The 27,092-nt window shown below is 41.0% G+C and overlaps 1 protein-coding gene across 1 annotated transcript in view; it reads left to right on the top strand.

Moving 5' to 3' along the window:
- The window catches only part of MYO9B (myosin IXB), a 74,968-nt gene that overhangs the window by 43,769 nt on the left and 4,107 nt on the right, over positions 1-27,092 (top strand). Inside the window, exons 20-38 of the mRNA XM_070943529.1 lie at positions 820-930; positions 3,421-3,543; positions 4,781-4,930; positions 5,026-5,195; positions 6,500-7,387; positions 9,180-9,246; positions 10,540-10,670; positions 11,039-11,199; positions 11,649-11,839; positions 13,178-13,276; positions 14,746-14,922; positions 16,334-16,375; positions 17,052-17,163; positions 18,085-18,158; positions 19,497-19,689; positions 21,091-21,219; positions 21,985-22,090; positions 25,526-25,657; positions 26,329-26,452. Of these exons, the coding sequence (XP_070799630.1) occupies positions 820-930; positions 3,421-3,543; positions 4,781-4,930; positions 5,026-5,195; positions 6,500-7,387; positions 9,180-9,246; positions 10,540-10,670; positions 11,039-11,199; positions 11,649-11,839; positions 13,178-13,276; positions 14,746-14,922; positions 16,334-16,375; positions 17,052-17,163; positions 18,085-18,158; positions 19,497-19,689; positions 21,091-21,219; positions 21,985-22,090; positions 25,526-25,657; positions 26,329-26,452 (3,180 nt within the window). The remainder of the gene's footprint in view (positions 1-819; positions 931-3,420; positions 3,544-4,780; positions 4,931-5,025; positions 5,196-6,499; positions 7,388-9,179; positions 9,247-10,539; positions 10,671-11,038; positions 11,200-11,648; positions 11,840-13,177; positions 13,277-14,745; positions 14,923-16,333; positions 16,376-17,051; positions 17,164-18,084; positions 18,159-19,496; positions 19,690-21,090; positions 21,220-21,984; positions 22,091-25,525; positions 25,658-26,328; positions 26,453-27,092) is intronic.

Below are 27,092 nucleotides of genomic sequence, written 5' to 3'. Positions count from 1 at the left end.
GGTCTTGCCAGAGGTAGTCTTTGCATAAAAGTCTTGTGTTAAAATGGATAACATATAGGAAGTCCTACATTCTTGTTTAGCCAGATGCCTCTAAATAATTTCTACCAATCTCAATTTGTTTGGTTTTCATAAAAAGAAAATAAAACTGAACACTGTATTCTTAATTGTAAAAATTAAAAACTAGCTCACACTTGCATTCTTATAGGGCACTTCCCTGTACAAAAGAGTCTTACTTTTATAGATCTTTTAAGATTGTGCAAAAATGATGTTTTCTGGGTTTTTAAAAAATGTACATTGAAAATTTTACATTTATTATTTTAGAATACTTTTTTGAATAAATTATAATTCTGAGAAAGAAAATTACTTGATTCTGCTTAGCAGTTAATTGAAACAGTCTTTCGTTTTAATTAACGCTTTTTCATGGATAAATTTTTATCAGTATTTATGAAAAAGAAAATACTTGTGAATGCATTCATTTTCTTAAAAGAAGCATTCCTTGGAGAGAAGTATTGGAGAAATATGGCATTGTGCCCTAATTTACATAGCAACCTAATTATAATTATTTAAAAATATTCTAATGGTACGGCACCAATTTATTCAGAATCACCTTCATAATTAATCAAAACAATTTAAACCTCTTCAATTTGTTTAATATTTATTGGCTGAAAGAGCCAAATAAAGAATGGTCCTCGTATTTTAAAAAATGCAACAGACAATAGTAACTCCATTTCTGAGAACAGAGATTCTGGTTTATAATAGGGAAAGCCAGCTGCATAGAGATTGCGCTTGATCTTCTGTTTCTTCCTCTTTTTTTTCCAGAGGGAGTTGTTCTTTGATGAACGGCTGGTACTTCAGCAACTGAGATATACAGGAATGCTGGAAACAGTGAGAATCCGACAATCAGGCTACAGTGCTAAATTTAACTTCCAGGTACTTTTGCACTCCGGGTCTGCCTTCTTTCCTTAGTCCAGAAAAAGCCACTTGTTTTATCAAAACCATCCTCGGAATTCCTACTATTTTCTTTCAGTGTTTGAGAAATAATCCATCCTTCCCTTATGGAAGGAATCACCTTGCAATGAGTATCATGAAGTCAATCATTTGCCATAGTCTTTTCTCCAAGTACATTAAGCTTTTTCAACCTAAAGGATGAAAAATTATATGAGGTCTATTTATCAGAAGACAACCAAGATGCTGCCTTAAACCAGGGTCAGATTCGGGGGTGAAATGCTACCTATTCGGACCGGTTTGGGAGAACCAGTAGTAAAAATGCTACCCGTTTGGCTGAACCGATATTTCTGACGATCAGCTGGGCAACAATCAGCTGTGACGCACAATTTATATTAGCTAGAATTGTCAGATTTCTTGCTTTCTAGCTAATCTAAATCGTGTGGCACAGTGGATCCCCCACTCTCGCTGTTCTACCTACCTTTGCAGACTCAGAAGGCTTCAAAATGTTCCTTTTTAGCACTGCGCGGGCGCACCTCAGGCACATGTGCGCTCGGTAGCAGACTCACAGAACCAGTAGCAGACTTCAAAGGATTTCACCTCTGGTCAGATTCCTTCTCTTCCGCCTACTTTTGTCTATCCTGACTCAACGGTTCAGTGCCTCATAAAGGAAAAAAGGAAAGAGAAAGCAAGACCAGTGTCTATGGAGATTCTCAGTCATCCAGGTCATGGTTGTCCCAAAGGTGCTTTTTTCAAGAGGCAACTGGACTTTTCTGGTTTTTCTTTGAAGAGGTTTCACTTCTCATCCAAGAAGCTTCTTTAGGTCTGACTGAATAGTGGGGAATTCCCCACTTCCAGTCAGAACTGAAGAAGTTTCTTGGATGAGAAGTGAAACATCTTCAAAGAAAAACCAGAAAAGTCCAGTTGCCTCTTGAAAAAAGCACCTTTGGGACAGAAAACAAGACCAATCTCTTTCTTTAGACTTGTTCCTGGAAATGCTGGAGTTGTTTGTATTCAAAGTACTTGAAACGCCAAAGAGTTTTGCTTCCTTAGTCTTGTATTTGTTCTGAATATATACATGCTACCAGTTTCATATAAGGAGACAAATCTAGCCCAATCAATCCTTGCAGCTAATTTATGCCGCCTCATGAAAAAAATTAGTATAGTTACAGATCTGGTTTACGTCAATTGTCCTTGATCTGGACTTGCAGAGAGATAACTCCCTAAATCCAGAAGTCTTGTGCCAGGGTCTAGATGAGACAGTTGAAATAATTATTCATGTTTTCCTATATTGCCCTTTGTCTATCTGGCAGTCTGATTTAATATCCCCCTGATTATTAAATATGGGGGCATGCTGAGATTGTGTGCTTTTTAAAATTTCTAGGAAAATGGTTAAACTGTTCAATTCCTTGGTAGCCTTGGTAGTACAGTGGTCTAAGGCACCCTGTTATTAAGCTGGTTATTAAGACCAGCTGTCTGCAATTACTGCAGGTTCGAATCTCGCCAAGGCTCAAGGTTGACTCAGCCTTCCATCCTTTCTAAGGTAGGTAAATTGAGGACCCAGTTGTGGGGGCAATAAGCTGACTTTGTATAAATATACAAAAGAATGAAGGCTATTGTTTAGCGCATTGTAAGCCGCCCTGAGTCTCCAGAGAAGGGCGGCATATAAGTCAAATTAAAAAAAAAAAAATTCAAGTTGCAATTAGAAAGTGCTGAGTTTGAACTGAGCTGTACTTACTAATGACACTGCTTAAGGTTTGTCAGTCTCTTTCAGTAGCAAGTTATTTTCTCTTTTACTGTTTTAAATCTTGGAACTACATCTTGTCCTATTAACAGTACCTTTTATTATTCTTTTGGCCTCTGAATATTATGATGGCAATGACAATAACACATTTAGGAGAATAGTAAAATATCCTAGCAGCTTGGTGAAAAAAAAGTATGAATCATTTAAGAATGACTACTCAGTGCTCACATTTTATAATGGTAGGAACTTTGATCATTTGTTGCAAGAAATAAACCTACAGCTTAACTCCAAAGGGCCTTCCATAAAAACACAGGACTTCTACAGTTTATAGTTCTGTCTAGTGGTTAAGGCTGGAAAGTGGGAGACTTATCATTTCAAGTCCTTTGTTAAACAAGAAAGATGGTTGGGTGACTTTGAGCTGGTCATTCTGTCTCTTGGCCCTCAGAGGATTGTTGTGGTGAAAAAAAATAAGATGAGGTTGGATATATTGCTATTTTCCATCTTGAATTATTTATAAAAATAATGGAGGGAGGGAGGGAGGGAGGGAAGGAAGGAAGGAAGGAAGGAAAAAGAAAGAAAGAAAGAAAAAGAAAGAAAGAAGGAAAGAAAGAAAGAAAGAAAGAAAGAAAGAAAGAAAGAAAGAAAGAAAGAAAGAAAGAAAACATTCAATTTCATTGTAGGATAATGAGTTCTTGGCTAAATCTGCTTTTGTTTATGCATTACCTTTCTAGGATTTTATTGATCAATTTCAAGTGTTGCTGCCCAAAAATGTCAAAGCCTCCAAGGAAGAAATTAATGCTCTGTTAAACAAACTGAATCTGGACACTAACAGCTATCAAATAGGAAAGACCAAGGTATGTTTGAATTAACAACCGAAAACAAAATACATTCAACATGGCCATTGGAATAAGGCCAAATCTAAACATTTTGTGTGAATTTTCCTTCTTTACATTGACCAGTCTTCTCTTTATATATCCTATTCTGTTTGGGATCATTGTCATTTCTTCTTCCTGAATTTTCAGAATGAGACATATTGTGCTGGGAAAGCCAGTATGTTTTGGATTTTGCCAGCAGATGTAGGCAGATGTAAATTGTTTTGGTTTATAATGAAGGAAGAGTTAGATGTAACTGTTCTCTAACAGTACAATGTCTACAGCTATACAAATCTCCCAAAATGAGATAAAATTAATGCAATAAATGTAAAGTATTTTTATTTGTAGTATCTTTCCATAAAACCATCCTTTTAAGACAGTAATTAATTTTCCCAATAAGCCAGATAAGAAACTGGAACTGTTGTGGAGGGCTGAACCAATAGGCCAGTGAAGATTCATAGGCAAGTAAATAGGCACATATGTAATCTGGAAAAAGAAATAGTAGTCACCCTCAAAATAAAAGCACTCCATGCAGGTTGGAAGGGACAGCCAAAGGGCCAGATATTGCCCGAGGGGCATAAAATGTCCAGATCTGTTTTGAGATCTTAACTAAATGTATGTAATTAAACTAAATATCTTTGTTTGCTTCTTTTTCTTTCCTACTTTCTACACCTGTTCTGTATCCAATTTTAAAGTTCCTTGGATCAGGAATCTGTCCTCTTACCAGTAATAACTCAATGTCTGCATCTCCCTCTTATTGACTACAATTCCCTGGTCGTATTTCCTTCTTTAAATATCTGGTTGCAATCAATCTGAGGGGCTACTTTTTGGTGCCGTGGTGGCGCAGTGGTTAGAATGCAGTATTGCAGGCTAACTCTGTTCTCACTGCTAGGAGTTCAATTCCTTCTATCCTGACTGGCTCAAGGTTGACTCAGCCTTCCATCCTTCCAAGGTTAGTAAAATGAGGACCCAGGTTGTTGGGGGCAATATGCTGACTCTGTAAACGTCTTAGAGAAGTCTGTAAAGCACTATGAAGCGGTATATAAGTCTTAAGTGCTATTGCTATCCCAAAGGTGCTTTTTCAAGAGGCAACTGGACTTTCTTGTCCTTCTTTGAAGATGTTTTGCTTCTCATCCAAGGAGCTTCTATAGCTCTCTGCTGCTGCTATTTGCTAGTTTCAAAACATTGAGTCATCAGAGGTCTCATTCCTGCTCTCCAGGTATTCATGAAGGAAGCCACCCGACAGGTGCTCCAGGACACCCTACACAAAGAAGTCATCCGAAAGATCATTGTCCTCCAGAGCTGGCTGCGAATGGTGCTGGAGAGGAGGCGCTTCCTCCGGACTCGGCAAGCAGCAATTACCTTGCAGGTACAGACCCTGGTAGTGGTTGCCATTTTCCCTCATTTTTGTGAGTCACCTTTTCCTTTCCGTGAAGGTCTGTTCCTCCTCTGTATCGATTGCAGGCATGCTGGCGTTCTTACTGTGTTGTCCGGAAGGCCCTGGAGAAAGAAAATGCTGCTATTTATATCCAATCGGTATGGCGTGGATACCGGGAGAGGAAATCATACCAGCAGCAGAAGAGGAGGATTTGTCTCCTCCAGGCTCTGGCACGGGGGTATCTGCAGCGCAAGAGGTGAGCAATGAATGGTTTTACACATCTCTTGAGTTTAAGTCATAAAATAGGAAGCATCTATGTAGGTTAAAGCAGAAATCCATCAGGCGCAACATTTCAGTTTTAGAAGAGCCAAACCAATGCTTTCAAAGCCAAAGAGTAGATTTTTCATTTTACCGTCTCATCCTGTGTGGGGGGTTAGGGGCAGTGGTAGTAATAAAAGGATGCTGAGTATCTAGTTTGGCATTTTCTTTTTTGACTCTGCAACTTTTATTCTTGAGAGAGTCAGTTTGGTCTAGTGGTTAAAGCACCAGTCTAGGAACTCAGAGGTTGTAGTCCCAGTTTAGGTACGAAGCCAGCTGTCAGGATTCCAAATAATATACCCATAGCAAGCAAAACTCCAAGGCAGATGGATTCTTCAAAGAATAGTTTTATTGGGTATATCATATTGGCACAGTTCTGGTGAAAACCGACTCTGAAGGTTCCCACAGTTTTCACCTAATTAAAAGTAAAAGTTTTTCCCCTTCCCCAAACAATCAGTCACATGGTCCAATCAAGGTGCTGTCTGGTTGCCTGGTAACATCACTCCTCCTCTCTCTGACCAGGTGTCAGAATGACCTTGGTTCCCAGGAGAAAGTATTTTGTTTAGGCTACAAACCAGGAGTGAAATGCTCTTGGTTCGGATCGGATCAGGTGATCCGGTAGCGATTATGGCAGGTGGTTCGGAGAACCGGTAGTGATGGCGGCACGAGGCTTGGCCCATCTGCCCGGATGTTGTTACTTCCTGCTTTTAAAAGGTAAAAAATGGCTCTGACGATTGCGCGCCACAGCTGTGATTGTCAGAGCCTTTTTTTACCTTTTAAAAGCATTTTTTACAACCTGTTCGCTCGAATAGGTTGTAAAAAAATGCTTTAAAAAAGTAAAAAAAAAAAGTTGGCCACGCCCTCCCAGTCACATTAACCCCCCCACCAAGCCACTCCCACAGAACCGGTAGTAACAAAATTTACATTTCATCACTGCTACAAACCCCCAGCTATCTCTATTCCCCCCCTCCCTATCCCTCAGCTCCAATGTGGCAACACTGAAGCCTCAAAATGGCCTCGGTCAGGTCAGCTTCAGGGTTGACACCAGCTGGATGACCTTGGACTAGTCACTCTATCTCAGCCCTAGAAAGGAGGCAATGGCAAACCACTTCCAAATATTTTGCCAAGAAAACTGCAGGGACTAATCCAGGAGTCAAGACTGACTCAAAAGTTATATACACAGACACACAAAAACCATTCCTGGGTAAATTGCTTATTTATTTTTTCCCTTTAAAATCTTAGGTTTCATCAAATGATCACAGAGAAAAAGCAAGAGGAGATAAAACAGGAACTTTTAAAGCAAGATAATGAGTTGCTCCAGCCAGAGGAACCCATCTCAGACCAGATGGCTGTTGAACTCGAGGTGCAGCCGGATAAAACATCTGGGCTGATAGCAGATGATGATGGAGCTAAAAATGCCCACGCAGAAAACCAGTCTCCTCCTCTGTCTCAAAAGATCAACCGGAAAAAACGGGAGAACCGCCGACAAAGAGGATTGGAGCACAACAAGCTGCAAAATAAGCAAGTTGTTTTAGCATTTGAGGGGGGCCCTGAAGTCCCTACCAGGGAAGATAGCCCCCCTCGCGACACGGAAGAGGAAGAAGAGGCTCAAAAGCTTGAGCAACCTATAGGAGAAGATGCAGTTTCTTCTTCAGAAACGCTCCCCAAATGCGTCGAGGCAGACAGAGCACCAGGAATTGATAATCATCTTCTTTCTTTGGATGGTGGTACACTGGTTCCCAGTCCAAGCCCAGGACTGAAACTGGAAAGTAGGGTGCTAAAAGAGGATACAAATGTAGAGGAAAGACTGGAAAATCCCAAGATCCGGACCAGCCAAAGCTTCACTTACCCTGAGAGGCCCACAGAGCTGGATCTAACTTGGGCAAACAATCTGATGGCTAACCGGAGCTTCCGGAGCCGCGCTGACAAAAGGAAGCCACAGGCTGTGAAGGAATTAGGCAGCCCCCCCTCCTTCCAAATTCAACGGTACCAGGATGACCCAAGCAAACTGCGAGATAAGCGGGAGCGCTGGCAAGGAAAGAGGCAGCTGGTCAGCGGACAGAACAACCTGGTCAGCCAATCTTTGGAAGAGAAGAGTGTCCCTGCCATGTCGTCTTCCGCACAATTAAAGTAAGATTCTGGGCGTTACATCTTTAATCTTGAAAAAGGACGTGAAATAAAAATTGGGAAAAATTAAATCTTGAGTACAGATAATCCTTGATTTACAACACTTCGTTAAGTGACTGTTCAAAGTTACAACAGCACTGAAAAACTTATTGTTCACACTTACGATCATTGCAGCATCCCCGTGGTCACGTGATCAAAATTCAGCCATTAGACCACTGACTCATATTTATGACGATTGCAATATCCCAGGGTCGTGTGATCTCCTTTTGCGACCTTCTGACAAGCAAAATCAATGGAGAAGCCAGATTCACTTAACAATCATATTACTAATTTAACAACTGCAGTGATTCACTTAACAACCATGGCAAGAAAGGTTGTAAAATGGGGCAAAATTCACTTAACAACTGTCTTGCTTCGCAACATTAATTTTGGGCTCATTTGTGGTTGTAAATTGAGGACTATCTGTGCTAATCTGAATTAGGTTTCCTGCAAAAACTACTGTTTCCTAAGGCTGTGCTTCATCATACAATCACTAATGGTTTTCTATACAACTCTACCTACATCATGTAGTGCTTCCGTTTCAAAAAGAAACATTTCCCTTTGCCCCGGAAGATTAATCTAAATGAGACCATGCAGAGCAAAAGAGAAAGAATGAGAAAAAGGGAACTGATGTTTTCATTTGTGATTTTGAGTTCATGAGCCACAGTGGCACAGTGCAGTACTGCGGGCTACTTCTGCTGACTGCCCACTGACTGGAGTTTGGTAGATTGAATCTCACCAGGCTCAGGGTTGACTCAGCCTTCCATCCTTCCGAGGTCGGTAAAATGAGGACCCAGATTTTGGGGGCAACACTGTAAACTGCTTAGAGAGGGCTGTAAAAGTGGTATATAAGTCTTAAGTGCTATTGCTATTGCTATTCCCATTCTGCTTTTTGGCTAAGAAGGCTCTTCGAAGTGACTTATATCCAAAATATTTTTCTTAAGAAAGTGCTGCTGAAATTATACGAATCCAAATGCTTGCAGTTTTGTTGTTTTATTCTCTCTTTTAAATCATAGAGTGAAGATGGGAAATGTGGGTCCTTTAGATGGATCCACAACTGTAGTGCATTTTGTACTAAAAATAAACTTGAGCAGAATGCAAAAAAAACCCATCTGTAGTTAATTGCATCTACCATAATCATTTCAGGTGATTGGCAGAGCAAATTAAGGCATGTGAGGATTGCCTAATATGCAAAGGACACTTGTTTATTGTAATTGTCCCAGGGAGACCAATACCCAAATAACTTTTAAAGCGGTAGTGCTATTTGCTACCACCTTCAGCAGGTAACTCTCACTGCAGTATCTTGATACAACTAAAGAGTTAAGAACAGGCTGAAACAATTCTTCTCCTGCAAACATAACTGAAGGCATTAGGCTTTAAGCAGCATTACTCAGGTAATACAGTCAAATAATTCAGGAGCATTTCTGTTTTTTCAAGGTAGGGTGCTTAGCCAAGAAATACATCCTGTAAAACAGTGGGAAGTGGTATATAAGTCTAAATGCTATTGCTATTACTGCAAATGGGTCTTGACTTTCTTTGAAAAGGACAATTTTCATCAGCTTGCATTGCCTGCCTTTAAGTTCTATCTTGAAATTGTTTCAGTTTGAATGAACGAGCTGGAGTGCATAATAGTGGCCAAGGAAATCTGTCAACATTTGTCCATACAGGATCACAACTCAAACGTTATTGGCCTCTAACAGGATCCTTTTAAAGCACAGGTGGTTTCATTCTGAAATATCTTTTTTTCCCCTTGCAGGAAGAAAAAAACGGCTTCTTCCTTGGATGACATCCCCAAGGTCACTCTTTCCATTTCCCCAAGCCAGGTACTGCTCGCTGAACTAGACCTGTTCATTTTGTGGTCCTTGTAACTACAGCCAGCAGCAAAGGAGCATCGTGCAAGAGAAAACAGCTCCAAGTAGCTTGAGCAAAAAAATAACGGCACCAGCAAAACCTTAATCAAACCAATACATGCCTAGTTTGCTAAGGAGAACTGACATTGCATTTGCTGTCACAATTTACAGTCTAATGCTTGCATGCAATGATAACAGATGCAATGTATTAAATCTGAAGACCTTTTTTTGGTCCTAGACTATGGGGCATTACTGCAAATAACAAAAAATGAACTGTTTAAGAACCTTTCTTAAACACTTCGGGTTTTTTTAGAGGAAAATCTACAGCTGGAAGATTGGAGTGCGCACTTGAAACATTTTTAGGCAGAAGGACAAACTTCCCCCCCCCCATATATCATGAATATTCAATGATCAGATTATACAAGTTGGCTTCCAATACCAGCCTTATTTGGAAGGTGATATAGTGCCATAATACAGTCAGAGAGCAAATGGCTTTTTCTAAAGAATGCACGTAGCTCAAACACACACCACCTTTAAAAGTGACTTCTCTCCTGAAGAATTGTTATGTGCCAAAAGAGTCTGAAAAGGCTGAGTAGCCTACATGACAACATCAGTACATCAATTCATATCCTATTTTCCCTAGAATAGTATTCGGAGCAGCTCATAGAAAGATGTTAAAACTATAAAATTATCCAAATGGTTGGTGGGGCACGAGAAAACAGATAGTAATTTATGTAAAACATCAGTTGTCAAAAATCACCAGCCAGTTTGAAAATCCTCTAAAAGACAAATCAGCTTAATGGGCTTGATTAAAATTCAAATACTTTGGGTTTGATAATAAGAAGGACTTACCAGAACAGAATCTTGAAAAAACTGCAGTATAGCTTTGAAAGGAAAAAAAACCGCTTCATTTTGGCAGAACTGTCTTTTGAAGCAGATTTCTATGGGATTAAAAAGGAATTAATAAATATATTGGATGAAACTTAAGCTTCATGCATTTAGACTTCCCGGACTTCAGTATTTATAGTTCAAAGGACTGTAGTTTATGAAACTTTAAAAAGCCTCTTTTTGCACGCATAGCTGGAAAACCATTGCCAAATAAAAAAACTTGGTAGATTAATGGGCTAATTTGGCATAAGACAATTTAGTATGTTCTGCTTTTAGCTGTGCAACCTTACATTCCAGAAATTGTTACATTTATTTTAATTAAGGTAATAAAGTAACATGGTCTAAGGCAGGTTTTCATATTTTTATTCATGTTTGCAGCCATCTTTGGACATAGTAGAAGGTGATGGAAACACCCAGAAGAAGATTGCATCGAAGAAATCTGAGGAGCTACCTACTACCTTAAGTGCAGTGGGTCTCACTTCAGGACCCGGCCAACAGATGGATGCCAAGTATGCATGCCGTGTGGATCCTTATGGGTGTCAGACAGTGATAATGGCAAAAAAGTTCTAGTTTAATCAAGCAGATGAGGTTTTGGGAACCAGGAAAGGGCACAAAAAATTCAGCCAATCACTATTTCAGTAGATCCTTTACACAGAAACATGGTTCACTAATTTTTGTCGGCCATAGCTGCCTTCTTAGCTGCATGTACACAATTTCATCTTGCATTGTTCTTTGGGCTACTTTAGTGCAAAGTTTGTTCTCCGCTAGCCAATCAAGCAGCCTCATTGAAGGAGCAATTCTTTTTTTCTTAGCTCAAATCCCAGCCTGCTCTTATTTATCTCTGTCTACATCTTCAGCTGTTTTCTATTCTTGTCAGATCTAGTTTCAGGAGTCCATTGCGGAGACTCTTGGCAAAAAGAACAGACAAGAAGAACCTCAAAGAGTATTCTGAAGTATATGAGGATACAAGTGAGACTATTCCACTCTTCTCCTGCATGTTGCCAATGGAGCCGACAGTGACACAGAAGGCAACTGAAGGTAAATTTTGGCACCTGCTAAACAGGCTGTTTTCTCTGATGCCAAACTTCTATTATTGTCCAGGCCATTGCCAGAAGAGCACCTAGTTCTCTAATGCCTTGGAAGAACTATTTATACAGATCAGAGTGGTGAGCCACAACCCCCAGGTCTCTTAAAACTACAAGCAACATCCTCCAAGCTCTCCAATATACAAATTGAACATTTTTCTAAGCCTCTGTCACATCAGTGGAGCAGGATTTTTATGTAGAGAGATGGGAGGGATGAGAAATAGGAGGGAAAAAAGGATTATAATATGTTACTCTATTTATGATACCCCCAAATTTAAAAGGCTTCCTCTCTAACGCAGATGAGAATCACAAGCCATTTATCTTAAACTGGCTGAGCATATTGGTTGTGGGGGGAAAAGGAAGGAAAGCTCTTAATCTTGCATTGGTTTTTCCCATTTCCAGCTCCCTCTGGGCCTCCTAATCAGCCCCAGTTGGAGGAACGCCAGACAAAAGAATTTGGCAAAGCTAAGAGGAACCGTACCATCAAGATCAGCAAAGCCAAAAGGGCGCCAGAAAAATGGAAGGCACCATTTCTAAGGGAGATTGCAAATGCTAGTGAGCTGAAATATTTGGATGAATTCCTTCTGAACAAGGTGAGAGACGGCAGTTGGATATGAAAACCAAATCAAGCATCCATTTAGGCAATGATGATACATGGGATGTGTAATTGACTTTCCTGGTAAATTATATTCTAACTCAGGAGTATATAGTCTAACCCAGGGATTCCCAAAACATTCTCTTCATTTTGCAATATTTATAGTCTGCAAAAGTTACCAAGGACTCTGGATAGAAATCATAACAAAATCATAAATAAAGAAAAAAAAATAAACAACAGCATACAAGTATTTAAAAGTCCATTAAGCAATTAAAAACCACATAAGGGCCCAATAGCTTAAACTACCTAAGAGCGAGAAACAATACTACTTTAGCTTGTTTATGAACAAATAATAATCAGGGACCTTACCTTCATTTTAAGGGAGAGTATTCCATAGAATGGGGTTGATCCAAGCACCATGTGTCCAGAGGTGGGATTCACTTGCCTTCCCTACCGGTTTGCAAATGTGAGCGCATGCACCACCTCTGCACATGTGCACGGCCTTCCACACGTGCTTTTTGCTCACGCATTATGTCCGGGCGGGTGGGTGGAGCTTCCCACAGTTGCCATTACCGGTTTGCCCGAACCGGACAGAACCAGCTGAATACCACCTCTGCATGTGTCCCTTGAAGAGGGTGGGACCCACAGGTAGCCCTCGCTTGATGACTAGACTAGAGGGACATGTTCAGTTCAGACAAAGTATTGCCTGATTTATGCCACTGCTGTTACTGTACAGATTTTAATAACCAGCATTTTGAATTGGTCCCAGAAACCAACTAGCAGGCAGTGTAGCAAAATTAAGGATCAGTGTTATTTTAACCTGGATGGCATTCTCCTGTCAAAATTCTGGCTGTCCTGTTTCGTATCAGATTGGCTTTCCAGCCATCTCCAAGGCGATCTTGTGTAAAACACATTGCGTTGTTTGTTTCCCAGGTTTTTTTTTTCCTATTTCAAAATACGAACATGCACAAATTGACATCTTATACATCAGGGATTCCCAACTCCTGGAACATAGACCGGTACTGGTCTATGGCCTGTTAGGAACTGGGCTGCACAAGTGAGCAAAACTTCATCTGCGCATGTGCAGAATGTAGGTAGTGTATGAAACCATCCCCCCCAACCCGGTCCAGGGGGAAAAAAAACTGGTCCCCGGTAGAGTCCAAAAGGTTAGGGGGCCGCAGTTATACATCTTCATATAATTTATCCTAATATCAGGATTATCAATGCAGAATTGAAGAGGGGAAGAGGTCTAAAGGCACCATGTGAGCTTTTTTAGAGGCAAGATTACAGTACATTCTTCCCCTTTCATGTATTGTTACTCCTTTTTTTTTTCCAGATAAATGATCTTCACTCTCAGAAGTCAGCCATTGAATGCTTGTTTTTTGAAGCCACTGAGAAGTTCCGTGGGAATATCAAGACCATGTATTCTGCTCCTGTAAGTAGCTTGTTGGGGGATGTCAAAATGGCGCACCACTGCCTTTAAATGAAAGAGAACAGCTTTAAAGCAAAATTGTCTATTAAATGTTTGCAGAAATCATCGGCAGCTGGGGAATCAGTAAAACAGCTTCACTTGCACATGGAGGACTTTTTAAATATAGACTGGACCCTGTGTTAGCAATGATACTGTGTTCAATAGCTAGGCCTTCAGTTTGTAAAGTTTTGTGTTAGTAAGAAGGAAATAAGCATTATATTAAATCTGCACTGAAATTCCATTTTTTTCCAGTTATAACTGTAACAATGTTATTCATTGTAACTGTATTCCACTTTTCCTCCAAAAGCTTCAAGTAAATGTATATAGCATCTTTTCCTCCAATTTTCCCATGAAACAACTATGAATTAGGTTGAGCTGAAAAATAGGAAGTAGCCCAGAGAGCTTCAATGACCGTATTTATATATCAATACTGGTCTCCCCATCCTTGCACAATACCTTCCTCCTAGTATAACATCTTTTCTTTATATCACACTGGTTTTCTGAGTTGCTAAATTGGTTAACAAAATGCTAACTTCTTTAATAGCTCGCCAACATTTTAGATCACAAAATTTATTAATGTAGCCCTGATGGATCAGATATAAATTTGATGCAATGTAATAACCTATTAGATCAGGGGTGTTAAACTTAAGGCCCATGGGCAGGCCGACCTGGAAACAGTGAACGACCAGCCTGCGCAGCCCTCCCAAGCTTCATTTTCGCTGGCAGAGGGTTGCAGGAAGCCATTGCAGCCAAAAACTGACCTCCCGAGCTGTGTTTTCACTGGCAGAAGGTTGCAGGAGGCCGTTGCAGCCAAAAACGGAGCTTGGAAGCCTATTTTCTCTGGCAGAGCGCTCGGGCCCCCAACATGAGTGACGTCGAGCTGGCCACGCCCTCCCAAGGTCAAACACAACCCTGATGCGGCCCTCAATGAAATCAAGTTTGACACCCCTGCACTAGATAAATGAAATTTCAGATGTAAAGAATGAAGTTTACAATCTTTTGCTACTGCTCCCATAAGTCTGACATATCAGAGATAGATTGCCTCTGAACAGGGAGGTTTTGTTTAACATCCCAGACTGACTGTTATAAACCTCCTGTGCTCTTTAATGAATTCATGTGATCCCTCCTTTAAACCTGTTTAGCCTCTTAAAATATGTCCTCCTAAGTTCCATAAGTTAATTATACATTAAAGTGTTTTCCTTTCCTGAATTTATTGCCTAACCTAAGAGTGCTGAAGAAGCTTGAGTTTGGCTAAGTTTCAAAAGTTATGATGCTGAAAATTCCATAACTTTTGGAAAATGTCTGAATGTGGTACACACATGCTGTGCTTATGGTTGAGCACTGTGGAACATCGATGAGGAAACATCCTGTCCCCCACACCACTGATGCATCCCAGCTCAACATCCCTACTTATTTCTACCACCTTTCCACAGAACGGACAGATCCATGTTGGCTACAGAGACCTGATGGAAAACTACCAACTCCTTGTGGTCAACATGGCAAAACAGAAAGAAGAGAAGGACGTGAAGCTGGTCTTGAACCTTTTCCAGTCTCTTCTGGATGAGTTTGCCCGCAGCTATGCAAAAAAAGAAGAGCCAGAACAACACAAGGTTTCGCATTTATGTCCTTGGAACCTATTTGAATTCTTAAAGATTGGGGTTTTTTCCATGGAAAGTTTTGACATGAGTGGTTTTCTTCGTAACTCACTTAAAAAGGGAATTGCATGCATTATTATTTCTTCATTATTATCTCTACACAAACTAAATCACTTCAATTAACTCTAATCCAGAGTATTATTTTCCAACCTTGGCAATATCCAGATGTTTATGGACTCCAAATCCCAGAATTCCACACCCAGCATGAGAGTCATAGGAGCTTGTTGGTTTGTTTACTTATTTGTCAGATTTATATAGCCTCCCATCTCACAATCAAGTGACTCTGGGTGGCATGAAATAAATTTAAAAGCAAAATATATAAATTAATATAAAGTATAAAAGTATAAAAAGGCACAAAGCTAAAAACAGAACAGAAAAGAAATTAGATGAAGAGGTATTAATTAACCAGGAACCATCTCAATATTCACCAGTCTCCTGAGGTCCCTAGACCTGCTGACACAACCAGGTCTTGAGGGACCTTTGGAAATCTAAAAGGGATGAGACCAGCCTTATTTCAAGGAAAAGGTGTTCTGTAAAATAGAGGCCACAGAAGAAAAGGCCACCACCTAGGACCCACCAAATGGAACTGAGACAAAATCTACATATCTAGAAATTGCCAAGCTTGGGAAACACTAGTAGAGACTTAACAGAATAACAGAGTTAGAAGGGACCTTGGAGGTCTTCTACTCCAACCCCCTGCTTAGGCAGGAAACTCTACATTACTTCAGACAAATGGTTATCCAACTTCTTCTTAAAAACTTCCAGTGTTGGAGCATTCACAACTTCTGGAGGCAAGTTGTTCCACTGATTAATTGTTCTAACTGTCAGGAAATTTCTCCTTAATTCTAGGTTGCTTCTCTCCTTGATTAGTTTCCACCCATTGCTTCTTGTTCTGCCCTCAGGTGCTTTGGAGAACAGATTGACTCCCTCTTCTTTGTGGCAGCCCCTGAGATATTGGAACATCATGTCTCCCCTAATCCTTCTTTTCATTAAACTAGACATACCCAATTCCAGCAACCGTTCTTCATATGTTTTAGCCTCCAGTCCCCTAATCATCTTTGTTGCTCTTCTCTGCACTCTTTCTTGTGCAGAGAAGAACTTGTGTTCTTGTTATTCTGTCTGCTATCTAATTGCTCAGCATGTTCCCGCTGAGTCATTCATTCAGTTCCAAAATGTAAAAGGGGCCAATGCTGCAGTTTGCCATAGAAGTGGGAATATTATCTTGCTTCCCAGAAGCCAAGCATTTTTGTACTGCTGAATGCCAAGAACTGGCCTTTCTTCATTAGAGATCAGCTCTAATGGAAAGCTCAGCTAGAACCGGAAGGATATGAAAAAGAATCCTTTTTTCTTCTTACTCTTCCAACAGCAAAGCAAGGCTCAAAAAAAAAAGCGGAAACAGGAACATGTGGTGAGTCCTTTGTGATTTTCAGCATTATATTAGCCCTTGAATTAGACATGGGGTTTTGGTGCTGCCAGTTGTAAGAACTGTCCGCTATCCCAGAGGTCTCCAAACTTGGCAACTTTAAGACTTGTGGACTTCAACTCCCAGAATTCCCCAGCCACCATGGAATGGAATTCTGGGAGTTGAAGTCCACAAGTTGCCAAGTTTGGAGGCCCCTGCTTTAAAAGAAAAAGCCTTACGGGTGGGGAAGAGGAGAATGAGAAGATGGAAATTATTATTGTGTGTTCAGTTTTTATGTTGTGGCATGAGCTACATTTGGGGGAAAGCGAGTCCGACATAATGGAAGGAAATAACATTGGAAATGCAAAAAAGTGCATTTGTGTATATGTAGAGGAAATGCAAGAATTATAGAGAAATGTGTTTGCCAGCAACTTCGAGTGTTATGCTCTAAAGACAAACTACACCTCTGCCCAGAGTTATGCCTGGGGGAAAAAAGCCACCATTCTAGAATGCCTAATAGACTGGAATATATTTTTTATCAATTGGGATAGAGAATAACGACTAAGCAGCATGTTTACAAGATCTGTTTTTACTTTATAGACCTTTGATAAAACATATACCTAAAAATGCAAGTTTAACAAATAAGTAAGGTGTATTCAGATATTTGTGTGACTGTTTACAGATTGTGGAACTCAATGGCCATGTATTTGTGAATTACCAAGTGAACATCTTACAGTCTTGCGAGCAGTGCTGTTCCTACATCTGGCCTATGGAGAAGGCTTGTCTTTGTAGCAGTAAGTGCAAGCTTATACGATCTGGGCTTTGATACTCTTGTTTTAAGCAGCTCTGGGTATTTTTGATTGTAATAAGCCTTTTCATTTTTAGTGGCATAGTATTGTGGGCTGGGAGCAGGGAGATAAAACTGTCATTGCTGGTAATGGGAAATCTTCTTCTGAACTGGACTAGGAAGTAGGACTCTTGTTTGCCTCCTTCCAAAAATGGAAGCGTTCCTATTCCCCAGGTTTCCCCCACTGTGGGGCCCTCCTGATGTGTTGGCATCGCCACTCCTAAAATTTCCAATTCACCTGGAAGGCCCAAACTACAGAAAATTGATCTACCCAACAGGGATGGTGTGGTTGTATAAGTCATTTTGCTTTCTCTCAGTTTACTCCTCTTTCATTTAAAAGTTCCTTATCATCTTTTTTCTCCATGGGAATTTTTTTTTTTTTTGCTTGTCCTTTATTTCTCAGAGAAGTTAGCATTTTTCTTCTTCCATGTTGCAAACACCCCTCAATTAAAACCTTGTCTCCACAAAGAAGAATGTGGAAGGAGACTTTTTATTTTATTTTATTTTTAAATTGTTTTGTTTTGTTTTGTTTTTTTAATCCTATCTTTTATTATTTTTATAAATAACTCAAAGGGGTGAACATAGCTAATACTCCTTCCTCCTCCCATTTTCCATACTAGAACAATCCTGTGAGCTGAGATGAGAAAGAGGTAACTGTCCCAAAATCATCCAGCCAGCTTTAATGTCCAAAGTGGGACTAGAACTCTCAGTCTCCTGGTGATTGGCTCAAAGTCACCACCTGGCTTTCATGCCTAAAACAGGACTAGAACTCACAGCCTCCTGTTTTCTAGCCTGGTGCCTTAACCACTAGACCAAACTGACTCTCTTTAACAAGCCTTCTTTGTCTCTTTTCTCTTCTCTCTTCTAGTCTGTAAACTGACCTGTCATAAGAAGTGCCTGTCCAAAATCCAAAGCGGATGCACATCCTCACAAGCAAAAAAAGTAGGTCTTAGCCCCTCTCTGGCCAGCTTTTGTAGGAAAACAAGAGACTGGCTTCGGTTACAACTTACGAAGGGTAGACTTCAACCCCAACAGATCTAAAGTTCTACCACTAGATTTCAGTAAGGGCTGAAATCAGACCAAGCCATCATCTGGACTGACATCCTGCTTCCAAAAGCAACCAACCAAGTGTCTCCAGGGAGCCACTCAGTAAGGGGCGGGTAGTAGAAAGTAGTCCCACTTTTCCTGTCAAAATTATCCTACTTCTTAAATATGGATGTTCATTTCTCAGTTTTCATACTTACTACTTGCTGAAGTATTTTGATTTGATATTGATTTCTATAGCTGCCAAACACACAGTACATGACTTTAGGCAGCTTACAATAAAAATAGATAAAAATACAGGTACATCTTGCTCAGGGGGACCTGAAGCCCATTGTGCCTCATCCAGACCCCTCACAGTTTCCAAGCACGAGACAGAATCTCCACAGCATCATTCAGACAACCTAGGGTGGAGTTCTAAAACTGAGTATCATTAGCATACTGATGATACCTCACCCTAAATCATCACTTAGTAGCATCATACACACACCATTAATTTAGCTAACACTGGACGAGGAGAGCTGGGCTGATAAAAACTCTAAAAGCTTACTGAGTCCAGGATCCCTTTTTCCATAGAAGCCAATGTTTTTACACATGATGCACTGGTATAAATTGTGATTTCATACTATTAGTAATCAGCACTATTCTATTTTTCCACCATTCCTTTTCAAAGCCATTCAGCAGTGGCTATTCTCTCATCCTATAACCAAGCAGTTCAATCTGGCCTGTTTCGGTTAGCAGAATCCCCTCATATTAATAAATAGTCCTCCATTCAGAAAAGAGCATCCACATACAGACACTTAACCTGAAGAAGAAAGTACCTTTCAGCTTGTTTTCTTTGTGAAATTAACATTTGGTCCTGTTAAGCTGAAATAGCTCAGCAATAGCAGTTAATTATCGCCCTATAGTGCTTTACAGTACTCTGAGCGGTTTACAGAGTCAGCCTATTGCCCCCAACAATCTGGATTCTCATTTTACTGACCTTGGAAGGATGGAAGGTTAAGTCAACCTTGAGTCCTGCCAGGATCAAACTCCAGTCTGTGGGCAGAGTTAGCCTGCAATACTGCATTCTAAGCACTGTGCCACCAGGGCTCCTTATATTACTATCGGAAATGATATCATCCAGGTTTATCTCTGTACCTGCTATTCAAAAGAGAACTGAAGCTTTCATTGTAAACTCTGCATTCCTCCTTTGTATGTCACAAAATCATTAATCTCATCTTCCACTTCTGGTCATAGGGTGACCAAGACCCAGAGCCCCGTCACTTTGGGGTCAGTGTCAGTGTTCTGACTAGTGAGAAGAACTCTGTCCCGATTGTCATGGAGAAGCTGTTGGAATATGTCGAGATGCATGGACTCTACACTGAAGGCATCTATCGGAAGTCGGGATCTGCAAACCGCATGAGGGAGTTGAAACAGTCCCTGCAAGCAGGTAGGGCTGGAAGGGCTTCTTGGTAGCATTATTGCAGGTGGGTTGCCCTCCTTGGGAGATGGAGGAGAAGGAAAAGGACACAAACCACAGCAAAGCATTGCCACCATTTTAAAGAAGTTAAATCAGAAAAAAAAACAAAGCTGTAGAAAAATCAAAGCTTTTACCAGGCCTGAAAGGACCAAAGCAGGAGTGGAGAACGTGTGACCCTCCAGAAGTTTTTAGACTGTAATCAGTGGTGGCATTCAAATAATTTAACAACCGGTTCGCCCAGGGTCAGGTTGCTATCATGGGAGGCGTGGCCCATCCCTGTCCTCCAGCTCCACCACACATGCGAGACGAGCCTCCTGTGATGGCTGACCTGACCCTGGGCGAACCGGTTCTTAAATTACCCCTCTCCCTGCTATCAAAGTGGATCCTGGATGCTGCGCTGCAATGGAGAAATGGGCAACGGAACAGCCGGCATGAGAGAAGGAGGAGGAGCAGGGAGAAGGAAGAGGGAAAGTGGCCTTCTCCTTCCCTTGTGCCAGCCACTCCATTGCCTGGTTCTCCATTGCACCGCAGTGCCCAGGAGCCACTTTGATAGTGGGGGTGGCAGGGGGGGGGTAATTTAACAACAGGTTCACTTGAACCAGTGTGAATCGGCTGAATCTCACCACTGACTTTAATGTGTACCGACTATAAGACGCTCCAGACTATAAGATACACATTAGCTTTAGAAGAGGAAAACAAGAAAAAAAAATCTGCTCATTCATCACAGCGCATTCGCTATGGCCCATTCGCTGCCGGGCCCCATTCGCTGCTGCCACTGCCCATTCGCCACCACCGCCCATTCACCATCGCCTGTTCGCAGCCACGCCCCGTTCACTCCCACCACCGCCCGTTTGCTGCCGCTGCCTGTTCGCCACGGCCTATTTGCTGCCGCCCGTTTGCTGTGATCAGGCAGTGGCGGCAGCAATAGGCATCAATAGGTGGCAATCCCCACCGCCTAGAACAGCTGATCAGTGCCGCACCAATCACCCTCCCCCCCGCCGCAATATTCACTCTATAAGACGCACAGACATTTCCACCCACTTTATTTAGCGTAAGGCAATGTTACATTAGCCAGGAGACTACAGTGTGAGTACAGAGTAGTTGTTTGGCTGCAGAACAGTGCTAGTCTATTCAGTTCACGCTCGCACACTATCCAGAATGCACCACAGGGAGCAGGCTAGCCTGAATTGAATTTGAAAACAACAGTAGCTAAAGGTCTACATATTGCCAATTCCTGCACTAGGGGAAAAGAATCTTCAAATCTTTGATGCAAAATCTTAAAGTTACTACATTCCAGCTGTCAATCCTGTGCACCTTGTATAGAGTAAGGGGTTTCAATCTTTCCCTTTTTGTTTCTTCTCTCCTTCTCAGACCCAAACTCAGTGTGGCTAGAGAACTACCCCATCCATACCATCACGGGGATCTTCAAACAATGGCTGAGAGAGTTACCGGATCCTCTTATGACTTTTGCTCAGTACAATGACTTCCTTCGGGCGGTGGGTAAGTAGTGAAGCATCTGAGAAAAAAAAGGTGATTCTTTTCTCAGGAGGGGTGAGATTGGCTCCAATTGGCTTCTTTAACAAATAGGTATACTGGACTAGATAGGCACTGGATATTACAGGTAGTCCTCAACTTACAGTTCATTCAGTGACCAAAGTTACAATGTCATTGAAAAAAGTGACTTATGACCGTTTTTCACACTCACAACAGTTGCCGCAACCCCATGGTCACATGATCAGAATTTGGATAGCAATAGCACTTAGACTTACATACCGCTTCACAGTGTTTTACAGCCCTCTCTAAGCGGTTTCCAGAGTCTGCCTATTGCCCCCAACAATCTGGGCCCTCATTTTATTCACCTTGGAAGGATGGAAGGATAAGTCAACTTTGAGCCGGTGAGAATTGAACTCCTGGAATGAGCAGTGATTTAGCCTGCAGTACTGCATTCTAACCATTGCACCACCACGACTCTCCTGCTTGGCAACTGTCTCATATTTATGACGGTTGCGATGTCCCAGGGTCATGTGATCATCTTTTTGAAACCTTCTAACAAGTAAAGTCAATGGGGAAGCCAGATTCACTTAACAATTGCCTTACTCATTTAACAACTGCAGTGATTCACTTAACAACCATGGCAAGAAAGGTCGTAAAATGGGGCAAAACTCATTTAACAACCGTCTCACTTAGCAACATAAAATTTTGTGGTTGTAAGTCAAGGACCACCTATATCTAACTGGATTCTCCTTGTGTCCTCATTCCTTACAGAGCTCCCAGAGAAGCAAGAGCAGCTCTGTGCCATTTACAGTGTCCTTGAGCAGCTCCCACAGGCCAATCATGACACCTTGGAACGGCTGATTTTCCACCTTGTCAAGTAAGGACAACCATCTTGTGATTTAACTTCCCCCCGTGGTCAGGGAAGCGATTATAGCCATGATTCTGAGAGATGTTGTGAATTTAAAATTTACAAGAGCCAGAGAACATTTGGCCAAGTACTTTAATCGTTTAAAAAATGACACTACAGTTTGTTTGAAATTTATGTTGTACGAAGTCAGGATTCCAAGGTCAATAAAGAATAAACAGAGCAAGGTCTGTTTGAAATCAAGAGGCCTTTTTAAAATAATCACTGAGTTATTTATAGAAATAATAAAGGCGGGATAAGAAAAAAATCTAAAGTAAATAAAAGTAAATCAGTTAAACTCATCATCCCCTTTCCCAAGGCTTCATAGAAATAAACCATTTCCCTTGTTTCTTAATATTGCAGTGTGGGAAATAAGAAGGGCTAACAATTGGGGAAACATCTGCTTTGCTTGCAGAACCATTTGTCTGAAATGGGATAGGGTTTCCTGCTTGAGCAGGGGTTAGACTAGAAGACCTCCAAGGTCCCTTCCAACTCTGTTATTCTGATATCTTCAACCCCTGTTGTTTCCATTTATGGAGATGAGTGATGGGAAAATCTACACAAGTAAAATGGTGGCGTTTGTTCTAGGAACATTTAAGTAGTATTTGCTGGAATGCTCATTTTTCTCCCTCGATGTGCTAACAGTTTTAGAGATGGTTCATCTGCTTTGTGAAAATAAATTTCTGGAACTGGTGGTGGTTCATGCAGTTCTGCAGACTGCATTTTCGGGACTAAGGTCTATGTATGAACTACTTCCTGTTCCAAAAAATTTGCTTCCCAAAACACACAAACCACTCAAGAAAAGATCAGTGGATTTTGGCAGGAAAACAAACTTTTCAGGAAGCACCAGAAAGTTCTACGAATAGACATTTCATCTTACATACAGCCTCCCAAAAAAAGCCTTCGAAAAGGAAGATGCACCAATTATTTATTTTAGTAGAAGGCAACATAGATCATGTTATGCATCTGAAACATCTGGGAAAGTTGGGGATTGGAGATACTGTTCTACAGTGGTGCCATTCCTTCCTTGGTGGAGGGCTTCAGTAAACGCATATGGAGGAAGAGTAAAATTTGTAGTTACTCCAGTGAGAGCCAATACAAGATTCATTTTATTCAGCGTGTACATGAAACCACTGGGTAAGGTCGTCCATCACTTTGGAATCTTCTTCTTCCTAGTGTATTCCCACAAGTGCACGGTCCATTTTTCGGATTATTGAATGCCACTTTGCACGGTCAGCTGCGTCTCTAGGGTGCAGGCCCACAGCTTGCATATCTTTGTTGATGGTGTCTTGCCATTTCTGTTTTGGGCGCCCGCAAGGTCACTGGCCATTGACTTCTAGTTGGTAGGCAGTCTTGACAACAATGGAAGGTGCTGCTCTTAGGACATGTCCATACCAGCAGAGACAGCCTTCTCTCATCTTCTCTACAATCAATCCATTAGTTTGGAATGAGGTGTCAATAGTATGTTGATAATGCTAAATGATACATTGTCACCCCAGGCCAAGCCAGAAATATTATAAAAATCCTGACTCAGGACCTACAGGCTTTGAGGACCTCGATGGATCAAAACAAGCTCAAATCCTTGCAACATGGAGTTGCTGTTTGCCAGCTATCGATCTGGCTGTCCCAATTCTGGTTTGCTGCTTCTTTAAGAAGCAAATCTGTAATTTGGAAGTCATTCTGGAATTATGGCTCCTGCTGAAGCAGGTAGAAACCATGGTGGGGGTGAGGATGTTTTACTCCCAACTGGCAAGCCAGTTTATTATTAATATTATTAAAATGTATTTGCTGCCCAACTTCCAATGAAGCTGCAAGATACCTAGATGAAAATACTATGACTACCCTGACTCATGTCCTGGTCACCTGATAATTAAACAATTATAGCATGCATTTCTATACGGGAGCACTTTGGAAGTCTTCATGTGATCCAAAGTGCAATGACTCATCTGCTAACTAGTGAGAGCAATTTGGCCACGTAACACCAGTGATACAGCTGCTGTGTTTGCTTAAGTATTTGCTTCTTGGTCCAGTTCAATATGGTGGTTGTCCCCTTTAAAGCCATACATGGTTTGGCTCCCAATCTTCAAGACAGTTTCTTCCATCAAGATCTAGCCCACCCTTTGCATATTTACAAGAAGGGATTGTTGAGTATCCCCACCCATGTAAAATCAAGGTAGTGGAGACTAATAAAATCCTCCCTTATGAATATCTTGCCTCCCAAGATGTGAAATGCCTCAAATCTGCTTGATGAGCATTTTGTGTTTAATGGTATGCAAGAAGTCTTTTGATTGTGTTATTATCTTCAGATATTAGTATCTTCTTACTTTGAATCTTCCAGAATCTGGCAGGATATAATCATGTTCTCAAACAAACCTCAAATCTCATACACATCACCTTTGGAAGAGACCATAATAATGTATTTCTTGTAGGAAAAGCTTACTAGATGGAATATACAGGAATGTACCTGTTCTTCATTAAGATGATCCAGATCTAATCTTCAGTATCCCTTGATATGAGTGGTGGGTTGCTACCGGTTTGCAAGAACCGGTAGTAAAAATTTGTAGTAGTTCTGAGAACTGGTAATAACATTGGCTGGCCACGCCCCCAAACTGGTCACCGCTCGCTTACCCCGCCCACCTCATCAGAGGCTTTTTTTTTTTTTACTTTTAAAAGCATTTTTTCTACAACTTCTTTGGCCAAAAAAATGCTTTTAAAAGTAAAAAAAAAAAAAAAAAAAAAAGCCTCTGATGATCCCGCGGATCAGCTGGGAACGTCAGAGGCTTTTCAAAACATTTTTTCTACAACCTCTTCAGCTGAAGAGGTGGTAAAAAAAATGCTTTGAAAAGCCTCTGATGATCCCAGCGGAGTTGCCTGATCGGCAGAGGCTTTTCAAAGCATTGTTTTCTGCAGCCTCTTAAGGTTGTAGAAAAAAATGCTTTTAAAAGTAAAAAAAAAATAAAAAGTTGGCCACGCCCACCTAGTCATATTACCCACCACCACCACCAAGCCACGCCCACAGAACCGGTATTAGAAAAAAAATTTAGAACCCACCCCTGCTTGATATCTATATCGGTTGGAAGCAGAACATTCTGGATTTGGTTCAGTAACAATCTGACTCAATATACAGATGATATATAGGTTTTAAATATCTTATTTAGTGGGTTGTAGATGGTATGGTGAAAGAAGTTAAGGATAGGCTTCATGGAAAAGGAACTATTATGGGGAGAGAAAATTGTGCTAAAATCAAGCTTAGCACAAATATTTAGCTAAAGAAGACAGACAAAGGTTAGTGGGTTGGCAAAAGATGCTGCCAATGTAAATGGTATAAACTAATATCTTTTTTTTCCTCCTTCTAACCTGTGGCATGCTTAAACACACACAAAATCATCTTCTCATATCCAAATATAGGGTAGCTGTGGTGGAAGAAGTCAATCGGATGTCACCCAATGCTCTGGCCATTGTCTTTGCCCCCTGCCTCTTGCGCTGTCCTGACAATTTGGATCCTCTCACTAGCATGAAGGATGTCTCCAAAACAACCACGTGAGTTATCCTAGATTGCCTGTGGACAGTGAGGCTTCTGCCCTTTTCTGGATAATAGAAATTGTGTGAACAGATAAACTTCTTCAGTGCTCTATGTAGAACAGACATTGCTAATTAATCTCTACAGGTATAATGAGGCCTAGTCTCAGCAGTCTCCAAAAGTAAATGTTCCAGAGATCTTTGGTGTGAATTTTATTTCTATCATCTGACTATGGTATTATCTATTCCCTTTTTCCCTGCAAGTAATAGAAGCCTGAATCTAATTTTTCCATCTCTCAGTATCAATCTCCTGGCCAAATACCACATTATTTTAGAAGTTTCTTGAACCGTTTTCCTTTTTTTGATTCAGATGGCTTCCTGAGAGATGGTAGAACTTGGATGGTATCTCTGTTGGAAGAGGGAGACAGAAAGGTGGATCTAATGGGAAATGGAGGTTGGCTGGTTGTTAATATACACATTAGTGCTTGTGACCATCTAGTGACTTTCCCTGCTCTGACATGTTCATAATTGCATTGTTGGGAGAATGGTGTCTCTTCCATCAGCCCGTTTATCCATGTGTGCATTCAGCTGATCCATTCATCCTTCCATCCATCAAGGAAGGGTCCATGAATGATTTGTAATTGTTTTCTCCATTTCTCCTTTTGCTCTCTCTTTTCCCTACTTATGCATAGATGTGTGGAGATGATCATCAAGGAACAGCTGAGAAAGTACAAGATGAAGATGGATGAAATTTGCCAACTAGAAGCAGCGGAAAGCATTGCTCTTCGGCGGCTTTCGCTGCTTCGACAGAACAAAGTAAGCACTGGGATTACACCTGGCATGAAATGCGATGAAGATTTCACAACAGGACTGTGACTTTTCCATTAATCTCACACAGCAAGGCTGATATGTAATGAGCAACTTCATGCTAAATGCCAAAGGACATATTTTTGTGCGAGTGGAAGTTAGGAAGAAAAAAAAAGACTTTATTTAAAGCAGTTCTGATATAATCTCCAAATATAATTCAGTAAATGATTATAAAGTTGGGCTGTGTTCAGTCACAAAAAGTTCTGTTCTAGTCTCCCGATTGTCCCACTGCATCTGGGGTGCAGAGGCCATTTGCACTAAGTCCAGTTCAGCACATACATTTTGGGAGACGTTCTGGATGGATGAGTCAAAATGGTTGAAGTCTGGAAAACAGTCCTGTGAGAGGTAGTTGAAAAACTAGTAAGTTAACTTAAGTGGAGAGAAAAAAAGAGGAGACATGGTTGGTCTTCATGTATTGTACCTAATAGAAGAAGCAGACCTGTCTCTGTTGTTCTAGAACTTAACCATAGACATAATTAACGTCCGGATTTGATAGTAGCACGGAACTGTCTCAGGAAGTGGTGTCCCCTCGTTTATTGGAAGAACAAACAGACCCTGTTAGAAAGACTGATGGAAGAGCTTCTGCCTT

Source organism: Pituophis catenifer, unplaced genomic scaffold, assembly GCF_029215685.1.
Source record: "Pituophis catenifer annectens isolate HBS135680 unplaced genomic scaffold, rPitCat1.0.hap2 SCAF_1, whole genome shotgun sequence".
Classification (NCBI taxonomy): Eukaryota; Metazoa; Chordata; class Lepidosauria; order Squamata; family Colubridae; genus Pituophis; species Pituophis catenifer.
Note: the sequence above shows the minus strand (reverse complement) of the source record. Positions and strands in the feature narration are given on the sequence as shown.